At 40.0% G+C, this 10,977-nt stretch overlaps 1 protein-coding gene across 8 annotated transcripts in view; it reads right to left on the reverse strand.

The window, feature by feature from the left end:
- Positions 1-10,977, reverse strand: part of LOC116849221 — a 60,712-nt gene that overhangs the window by 3,157 nt on the left and 46,578 nt on the right. For all 8 annotated transcript variants that reach the window (XM_032826156.1, XM_032826154.1, XM_032826155.1 and 5 more), the window contains 3 exons: positions 10,162-10,311; positions 9,506-9,710; positions 8,557-8,757 (listed from right to left, as the gene is read on the reverse strand). In XM_032826156.1, coding sequence (XP_032682047.1) covers positions 8,557-8,757; positions 9,506-9,710; positions 10,162-10,230 — 475 coding nt within the window. In that variant the 5' untranslated portion in view covers positions 10,231-10,311. The remainder of the gene's footprint in view (positions 1-8,556; positions 8,758-9,505; positions 9,711-10,161; positions 10,312-10,977) is intronic.

The following is a 10,977-nucleotide window of genomic DNA, read 5'->3' on the forward strand; positions in this document are numbered from 1 at the left end:
AATTAACGATTAAAACGAGCGAAAGTAATTAAAGATTATTCGATTAACATAGAGATTATTCCATTGAACATAGTCAATGTAATTAAGGGTTATTTAATTGATAATTGAAATAAGCAAATTTAATTGAAAAGCGCAGTATATATTCAACTCGGTTGATTACCATGAGCAATGTAAATAACTACGGTTACAATTTCGATTGACATCGATTGGTTAATCGTCTTACTGCGCTTTTCGATTAAATTATATACATATATATATATATATATATATATATATATATATATATATATATTGTTATATCAATTGTCAATTAAATAAATTAATTACATTGATTATGTTCAATCGTTAATCGAGTAATTTTTCTAATTTTTCTAATTACTTTCGTTTTAATCGTTAATTCAACTGTTTTTAATTGAATTCCTTTAAATCAATCGTTAATTGAATGATTATTAATTAGATTTCTTGAAGTCAGTAGTTAATTAAAATATTTTTAATTGAATAGACTTATATTAGTCGTCAATTAATTATATTAGAAATTATTTACTCAAATCAATTATTAAATTGAGGCGAATTTAATTGATATTTTTCCAATTCTGCTCAGTTGGTACCACCAACTTAGGTACCATCAACCACATAAATGTAGTTGCGTGTGACCTGGTTGTGGCAAGTAGAAATCAGTTGGGATAACATTTTATCATGGATACATTCTGGTTGAAGCAGCTAGATATCGTTACTGTGACTCAGCAATTGTTCTGTGGTAGCAGCAGCCATCGGATTAGTCTGTATTTTACCGTGGTTAGCATAAGCAGATTGATGTGTGGGCTAACCGTACTGTTCTTTCCGTGTACTGTTAAGGTTCGCGTGTGATTGGAGGATACTGGAATTCGTATCTCGTTGGAACGTGGTGAAAGTGAATCGCTCGTATTCTTTTATCGCCGATTCCGCTTTCCTCATCGTCGTGGGATCGTTGCTCTCGAGATCAACGAGGATCATTCTGTAACGCCTTCTCACGTCATAATTGTAAACGATTCGATCGTGCGGATCTCTCAAGTTCTGGAGAGTCGAGTCTCCATGCGATCGGAGTGTCTATTAGGTAAGTCGACCTAGCAGAGCCTAACACGTGCCATTCTCTCATCGTTTGGCGCGACATATATTTTCCCGCGGAGTAAACGGCCGATTGTCGGCCGATACTCCGTCGTGAGACCCATGCGAGCCCAAAAGAAAGGAGAGTTTCCGAACAGCACGGCCTCGCCGCTGTCCCTCCTTACAAGGTATCCTAACCGGATGATCGAACGTATGCCGTGCTTGCCGTATGAAACGTCGGGAAACTCGCCCACTACTGTCGTTGGCATAAGACTCGAGACGACCGTTGCTTGTCCGCAGGGCATTGAATGAAAATCCGAGTGATCGCCTACCACGACGATATTTCCTAACAACGTATAAATTGCAAGGTTCTTTCGAGCGCGTATTATTGGCACAAGCGTTTCAGCAAATCGGTAGCGCTTTAGCCGGAGGGGATTGCGAAAGAGAAGTATTATTTATTGACACGTTTTCTGCATTACGGTTTCCTTGAGAATCTTTTCCACGAGCCACCTTGTACTTTTTTTCATATGTAATTGTTTAAAACACACTTGAGCAGTTATTCACAGTCGAATCTAATATTTAAGACTGTCTTAAGTTCATCTTCAGATGCTGTACAAATCCTTTTATTGGCCGACGAAACGTCTGAAGATAATTTGAAGATAAACTTGAAACGATCTTAAACACTATGAATCATGAAGAAGAAAAAAACCACATTGTGCAAGGAAATATATTTAAAAAATAAGAAATATTCATTCAGTGAGTACTAATAACACATACTTACTTAAATCTGAATTCTTTTATTTAAGTGTGGTAAACAATTGCTTTCATAAAAAGCTACGAAAATGTGTTTTCTTATTTGAAAAATTTTATATTAGTGTAAATAAATATCCTATTAGTACTCATAACGGAGAAATATTTCTTATTTATTAGATATTTTTCCTCTCAGTCTATAAATACCGTCCTTAACTTGTTTATGTAGACATAGAAAGAACAGGTATTACAAGTTATAGCTGTACGACCCTGAAAGCGAAGATTTTAACAATATAGACGTATAAAAAAATGATTGACTGCAGAAATACACTGAAAGAAAAATTCCTAAAAAAATAGTAAATATTAATTTTTGGTGAGTATTAATAACATATTTACTTAAATTTAAATGAAATAAACGGCTGCTTTCAAGAGAAGTTTAGACTTCCTTAAGGTTTCAAGAAAATCCATGTTTTCTTATTTGAAATATATTTTACATTAGTGCAAGTAAATATGCTATTATTATCTACCAAATAAATATTTTTTTATCTCTTAGACATTTCTTCTCTTTCAGTGTATCATGTAGGCAAAAGTCGACTGTCGATAGCTAATATCGATGGTCAATGGACAGTGAAATCGAAGCGTATAGTTACACGTATACTATCATTACTCGGCAGGAACCGATCGCGGATGCGCTTTACGTTACGCACATGTAAAGGGAAAATTCTTTCGTCGCGCGATGCACGCACGGAATTCCGCTAACTCGTGGTCGTTCGCCCAGGACACGATGTGAAAAGTGCGCTTGGAAACGGAGGAATAATTTTTCCACCCACGGGCTCAGGACGCACGCACGCACGCACCTGCGCCTACCTGCCGCGCGAGGATTGAATCGCGGGCGAGCTCTAACTGTACCGCACGCGTAGACACGCGCTGCAACTGCGTAACCGGCGAATAAGGTAAAGTGAAACGGTGCAACGTAAACAGCACAGTGCGATGTGGAAATTCACTGTTGCTGTGAGTCAGCGAAAACAAAAGTACCACGTTTCCCCTGTCGATTGTTCCGCGATGACGAAAATTTTAGAGACGCTCCTCTTTTTTCACGACCTGACGCTAATAGAACGAGTAAAAAACACGAATCTCTTACCTATGAATGAGAGGCGAGTGTGATTCTCGGAGCGGGTAATTATCGTCGTTATCTATTTCGCTTATTGTTTTCGTACCAGTGTGAGATCCTTAGAATTATATAATTATCATGTCACGCCGACAGCTTGACCTTAATCCGCCACGTTTACGATCATTAGCCGAGCGATACAATGTATTTAAATTGTTAGGAATAATGCTGTTTTCGATTAATTACACAGCAATTTCTTTCTAATTGGCACTTCATTATTCGCGGAACTTATCACTGCATGTATGCATAATACGGCACTCAATTGCACGTCATACACGACAATCGAAATGACTTATTACATTGATTAATCTTAATCATCAATGTCCGTCCCGAGTAAGTGAGATAAAAATCCCTGGGCGCTAATAACACTAGTATCTAAATCTGGGCATTCTTGTCGTTCGGTTTGGTTTCTAAATACGAATATTTAAACTTTCAACGCAGAATATATGTGCACTTACTTTAATATATGCATATTCATGTATACGTATGTACATGTTTATATATTTTGTATTGAGAGTTTATATTCGTACAATAAGCATCCGTAATTCGTACAATAAAAATGTCCAAAATTAAGTACCGATGTTATTAATGTTCAAGCGTCCGTACTTTTACCTCAATATACGGGAATCTAGAAGACAAGCGAATGACATTTGTAGAAAATGAACGTGGCTGTCAAACTAGCTGGTGTTTAAATGTTTGCTAAGTCCATGAATATTTGCTCGGGCTAATTTCACACCGCGGAAAATAAATTTCCACCGTGCTGTGGGAGGAAGTATTAATTTTCTCACGTTTCCTTTCCGCGTTATCTTCGACTTAACGCGAAAAATGATTGCCACTGCGGCCGTTAAATGGAGGATATTGCTGCTTCTTTGAGAAGCGAGTCACACGCGACGCAAAATGCGGGACATGAATGCGTGTCGTTTGCATTGTGTCGTCTCGCCGTATGTGTTTACATGTGTGTGTATGCCGTATTTATTGCACAATGCAAGAATACACCGGTGCTGACATAAAGGGAGAAAGGGCCGTACTGAGAGGTCAAGTGGCCACAATGGCCGGTGCAACCAGACACGCATCTATCAGCTTTAATTCTATATCAATTATCGTTAATATATGGTCGGCGCGAAAGCGCTAGTGCCTTGCCCAATCTCTAATTAAAGCTCGATTTTATATGCCGACGTGGCGAGTTCAAATCACCTCATGTCCATCGTTAAAACGACGAGACGTCAAAGATTAAATTCCGTAATAATATATTCGTTACTAAAATACCGTCTATATCCTCGCTTGACGTTAGTGATTGGTTTATGCAAACCGCAACGTGAAGTGCAAAAACGTAAAGAAATAGAAATACATAGAAAAAGATTGACGCATTACATGAACCGTATCAACTACACCACGATGAAATAAGAAGTAATTTTATGTAAAACCAATTAAAGTAGGTAAGTGCATAAAAACATTAATCGAGTAGACGTCGAATGAGGAAAGATTGTAATAAAATATGAGGAAAGACTGTAATAAAAACGAAAGTGCAATAGTATATGCAATAAAGGTATGTGTATACTGCGACGCAATCAACGCGCAAATCCGCGGACGCATACGTTGAGAAAAAATATATAAAAATTTATTTGTGGAATAAAAGTTTGTTTCTGTGAAGTAGTTCACAAAAATAAACTTTATATCTCGCAAATAACTTTTTAAATATTTTTTTAAATAAATCACAGAAATACATTTTATATCGCACAAATAAATATTTTAGTGTGAAAAAACATTTTCAAGTATTTTTTTTCTGAATATGAACAGAATTAAATTTCATAGAAATAAATTTCACAGGAATAAATTTTATATTCTCGCAAATAAAGTTCTAAATATTTTTTTCTCAATATGAGATAAATTTCCAAGTATTTCTTTCCAATTTGAGAAAAAAATACTTAAACAAAATTAGATTTCACAGAAATAAACTTTCCCACAAAATAAATATTCCCACAAATAAGTTTTTAAATATTTTTTTCTCAGTGCGAGAAATATAAATTTAAACCGAATTAAATTTCATAGAAAGAAACTTCATATTTCAAATATTAGAAATAAACTTTATATCCCACAAATAAATTTTCTTCTCAGTATTTCTTTCTCAATGCATCTGCAATCTGTTTTATACCGCGTCACAAGTATCGAGACGCAGCAATGACACGAGTGTCCTCGTGGACGGATGCGAATACGCGTTACGTTATAATGGAGATAACAATGAGCGACGCTCAGGTCTACGCTGATATTCCGCGGCTCCGTTATGCTCGGCGAATTCGCCGTAAAATATACGGCCCACGTACGCGCAGCACAACATGGCAACGTACTGGGTGGTACGTTTTCATTATCCACCTGGCCTCAATGCATAGATAATACTAACGACGTGACGTATGGCTTGCGTAAGAAGAAATGACCGCAGGCCATGATTGGGTAATTGAGTTGTGCCGATAACCGATAGATGAACGCTCGTTAGATGCATCCGATTTGTCTAATTAACTATTCAGCGTACAGGCTGACAGGCGACTTATCTTCCAGCCTTTGAAATGTCAAACGTGACGAATTCGCAGGTATCAAACGCTTTGCGCTCATCTTTATCTTGTGTCTTTGCGTCTTAATCGCTCTTGTGTGTGTGTCCTAATTAGTTAATGTGCGGTGATACAGACCGCTTGAAAAAGATTATCGTGATATTCCCCGCGAATTTACGAACGAATTGTCTACAACGTGATGAGCAGCGGTCGTCTGACAGCTCGGCTGTCCGTAGACGAAGACCAAACGCGGATTACGAGTGTGAAGACGCCGAAAATTGGGCGTAAGAATAGCGAGCCGATTGGTAAGTCCGCCGCTACAGCTACCAAAATAGACTTAGGACCGCGGCCCTTAAGCAGGGCAGAGCGGAATCACAGTACGCGCACGAGCTTGTCGATTTCGACCCTTCGCCGTTCGCACGTGTCGCTTCCCCTTTCCCGTAAAAATACGGAAACTGCGCTTGTTGTTCAAGTAACGAGCTATTTGTCGTATAGGTAGTTAAGTTAGTACTCGAATTATTCCCTCCTATCGGGAACCAATCTATAAACAGAATCGCAAAGTTATACGATCGAAATCGATCACGAGGAAGTCCTCGTTTTCGTGAAGCGCGTCGAACTGATCGTCGAGCGTTCTCAAAAGCGCGCGTCCAAAAAGATCACGCGATATATTTCCGGCCCGGTACTTCCGCTATCCGCGAAGAACGCATGTGCATCCAGCTTAAAGTGTACATACGGTGGCCAGCGGAGCAAGAAACAAACGTTTAAAATCCAGAGCGAGACGTACGCGCCGTTAGAACGCGAGAGAATAACTCGATCAGAAAACCCGCGAGCTTCTTTACCGAGTAAAAGCAGGAGTTCAGCGAGACGGAAATATGCCCGATTAAATTTGCTCATTTTTCTTCAAATGCATTTCTCGTTGTAAAATATCATTTAATTATAATTTAATTTACATACGCAAGTACGCGAGGTCATAAAATGAACGCGCGAATTTCTTTCCAGCGGCGGGATCACGCGAGATAAAAAAAAGTATCAGCGAAACGCGTGATAAAATGTTAATCTTATAGTACACTGAGAAAAATGTTCGGTATTTGTAATTTTAATCACATAGAGAAATAATTACTGTAAATTATAGTCAAAAAAACCATTCTTATATAGCACAAATGTTCTCTAAATATCATAAGAACGTTCTAAGAATATTCGAATATTCATAGATTTGGATATCGTTCTTAGGATATCTATTGAACATTTGTGCTGTATGGGTTCCTGGTATTAAATTCTAATATAATGTTAATGATAATAAACTTATATGTTTGTGTTACTATCTTACGATATAGTTAGGGCAAAAAACTATAATTTTAATCAGATCAATTATTACTTTCTCTGAGTATATCGATATCTTTTCCCACAGGTTCTCGTGAATAATTGCAGATAATTTATAAGTGCATGTGCATGATTAAAATGAGAGAGGCTAACTTCAAAAAAGAATGCGCGAATTCCTTTTCTGCGGGGAAATTGTGGGAGATGAAGTGATATTGGTAAAACGCCTGATAAAATGTAACTCTTACACCGACGCCTCCTAGAATGAATTATCACGGATTATTCATACATGCATATACACAGTTGTAAGACGAGAAGGTAACTCGAAAGGCAAGAACTTCTTTGCCGCGGAGGAGTTCAGTGAAACGGCAACGCACGTCATTAAATTCTACTCTCACGCCTTTTCAGACGCGTCGTTAGAAATTGTCACGTAATTTGGATGTAGGCGTGTGCGAGACTGAGAAACGAAAGAAACGAAAGCTCGAATGGTCGCGCGAATTTCTCTTCAGCGAGGGGATCACGTGAGACAGAAGTGCATTCGTAAAACGCGCGATAAGATTTTACGCGTCCGCGTGAATTGTCACGGATAATTCCTGTGTGCATGCGCGCGATTAAAATCTCGCTCATGTCATTAAGATCTAACGAGTTTCTTTTTTTTTCAGCGAAAGATTTACACGAAGCAGAATCATGATATCAGTGAAACGCGTGACGAAACTTAGTCGACGCGTTTCTTGCCACGCGCTCGCGAATTATCGCCGGGCAATATATTAAAAACACCACGAGTGTCAAACGCCATCTCAATTTTTTTCTGGTGTCTCTTTCAAAATACTGCCGCGTCACCGCGCGCGTTACATTCTCGTCACCTCTCGCCCCCCATTAACCGCCATTTCCCGTGCGCGCGCGCACGCGTTCTATGCTATCTAATTATCGCGATGATAAAGAACCACTACACTTTCCTGCGGCCCGACGGCGCTAATTATAATCTTCCTGTCTGCCTTGGCAGCAACCTCGATCCTGTCGGCCGGCGTGCATTAAAAGTGACAGTTGCGCGCGCTCGTTAGCGCAACCGTTGTAATACCGTCGCGCGTCAGCGCGACGGCGATTATCGAAAGAAATCGAGAAAATCGAGCGGCACCGGGCCGGTCGCATTCCGCGGCGAGAGCGGCAATTCCCTACTCGTTGCCCCGCTCCTCGCGGCCCATGCGCGATCACCCTTGGGAGAAATCGATCGAATCGTCGATCGCAAAAAGCGGATAATTATAACCATTTCGCGAGACCGAGGGAAGAAAAGGAAAAGACGCGACCGCTCTTCACGCACGCTCGAGACTCCGCGCGTATCCCAACACGCTCGCCCAGCTTCCTCAAATACTCGCCATTTTTTTTGCCATCGTAAACACGCATTGCCCCCATGTGATGACGAGCGCAGGAATCACCGCGCTCTGCTAATTGAGAGTCGTGAGAGTCGCCGGTAGCACAACGCGAAAATTGACCGAGAGACAGTGTGCCACGGTTGGCGTTGGCGTTGGAGCACGGGGATTCACAGACCGTGCGAAAGACACGGCGATGATAGGGGAAAGTACGAAAGGTTGAGAAATTAGAGACAGATTATGTTCTCGCGCGTGATACGCTCGCAAGCACAGCGAGAGAAAGAGAGGCAAGGAGAGAGTCCGGACGGAGAAACCGGTGTCCACTTACGGTGGCCGGTTCGGTGCATCACGATCATTCTGCTGTGCCTCAGAGAGTTTCTCGTGGGCGTGTGTCTGCCAGCTATTTGCGAAGCGGCCAAATTCACGGGCACCGTGGTCGACAAGCAGTTGGCCATCGACGGCGCCCGACCGAGTTCCTTCTCTTTGTCGCCGCGGCAGATCCGGCCAATGTTCCCGGTCGAGACCGCACCTGTTGGAACGCAATTAGTGAAAATGCGATCGCTTTTCGCTGCATCGACTAGTCTCCTCTCTCTCTCGTGCTTCTCTCTTGTCATCAATCTCCGCGCGCGCAATTTGTTGTGTACATTTTGCTTTATGTCGTATCTTTCGTGCGAAACGACGATTTAGTCTTGCAATTGCACGGGACTGTTGCTCTAATGGAATTCATCCCAGAACAGATTCTGGTACGTATTATATGTAAAAGAAGGCTCTACAAGGTATACAATTGAGTGAGAGAAGAAAATAGGCAATGAGTCAGTCGTGGTTGTTGGTGCGAATATTTAATAAACTGTGCGAGGCTAGTAGAGTGTCTGACAGTGTCAACTCACGCGTCGATATAATTTGCTCACAAGATTGCAAACTCAAATAATATAACCTACTAAGAGATGTCTCAAAGACATTCAAAAGATATCCTGTTGCTTTTGGACGTCTTTAAAGTTTATATTAATAGTCGTTACTTGGAACTCCTCTCGTATGAAATATTCAGATTTGAGTTCAGAGTTAGATGAGAGTTTTTCAGTTGGACCGCGATTACAGATATACATGTATCATATTATTCAACTAAAAAGCTTGAATCTAATTCTGAATAAAAATCTGAGTATCACATCAAAAACAGATTTGGAGTAACGACTATTAATACAGACCTGAGATCTCTTTCAGCAATTTGTGTTGTCTGGGAAGAGTCTCTAGGCTATTCTATTATTTGTTCGATTATTTACCAGTGACTTTGGCAGCGGGGATCTTCGACACATTGCCGACGCTGATGGCGTTGCTGACTCTGTTATTGTTGTTGTTGTTGTTGATGTTGTTGTTGCCGCTGATGTTGTTAATATTGCTCTGAGACGTGCCGTTGTCGTCGCGGACTTGGTTCAAATTGCCCACGCTCATAGCGGAAGTGACGCAAGGCGGCATCACCGGCACGTCCTGCGGGGTCGAAGAAACGGTCGCGTTAATTTTGGCAAATGTCGCTCGTCGCATCGGCGAGGGACGGATGGCGCGCTTGAAAAATTCGGTGGCACGATCGAGCAGGACTGCGAACGACAAGCGAGCTGTGTCTTCTGTCGGATATTTCAAACGTCTGCGATCTGATCTCTTCAAAATTTATTCGAATTGTGGCAATTTGAAGTCATACTTTTCCGCATTCTTCGAATTTTTTGACGCTCAATAATTCCCACAGTGAGACTAAACATCTACTTAATATTTCATTAAAGTGGGACACGTTTTATTAGTGTTATGTTTCTCTTATCTTTATGCTTCTGTGCCCTCGCGACTCGTGAAGGACTCGATAACTAAAGTCGGTCGTATTGCGCCGTCACGCGAAGCTACCTTCACGACGAGAGACGCGGTAAACGTAGACACGTGGGTAAGGCCGTACCTTGTAATTGTCGTAAAAGCTCACTGGCCGGCTTCTTGGCGCATACTGAATCTCCTCGTCCGGCTGCATCGCGTTTACACCTTGTGACAGTGTCCCTAAAGGATGCGCGCGCACTTCGTAGGACGTCCTCCGTGTAGGTCTTTGTCCCTTCTGTGTTTTTCAGTTCCGGCGGATTTTTGCAACGGACGGGGGCACGAACGGCATGACAATATATAACGAGACCACAATTAAACGTCGCGGTGCGTGATCGCGCAGTAATTTTGTGTGTGTAAAAAAGAATCATAAACATCAATTATGGAGTGTTCTTTGGTCGGGCACTAATGGTTACTAAATTAATCACCGCATTATAAAAATATTATGTTATTTCGATTATTGCGCCTCTCAAAAATAGAGAACCTAGACAAAAGTAAGGCAAACACTTCGATGAATGACCGGTCGCCGGTGAATGACCTCACAATTTTTCTTATTCTTGTACACTCAGGCTGAAGGCAAAAGGCATACTGATGGCAACTATATAGATGATAATTATAATTTTGTATGTAAAATTAATGTATATAGTTTCATTACTGAATATATTATATTAATATATTTAATTACTATATAATATATTAATTATATCTTTATAATTATATCATATTTAATTAATTATATTACATTAATATATTATATTATAAATATAATTTATATATTTAAAATAACTAAAAATAAATTAAATAATTAAAATAATTAAAATAATTACACTATAATTATTTTAATAATTTAAATAATTATATTGTAATTTATATATTCAAAATAAATGATTATAAATATAATTAT

This window comes from Odontomachus brunneus, unplaced genomic scaffold (genome assembly GCF_010583005.1).
Source record: "Odontomachus brunneus isolate Ranch 3 - 2012 unplaced genomic scaffold, Obru_v1 Obru_scaffold_108, whole genome shotgun sequence".
Lineage (NCBI taxonomy): Eukaryota > Metazoa > Arthropoda > Insecta > Hymenoptera > Formicidae > Odontomachus > Odontomachus brunneus.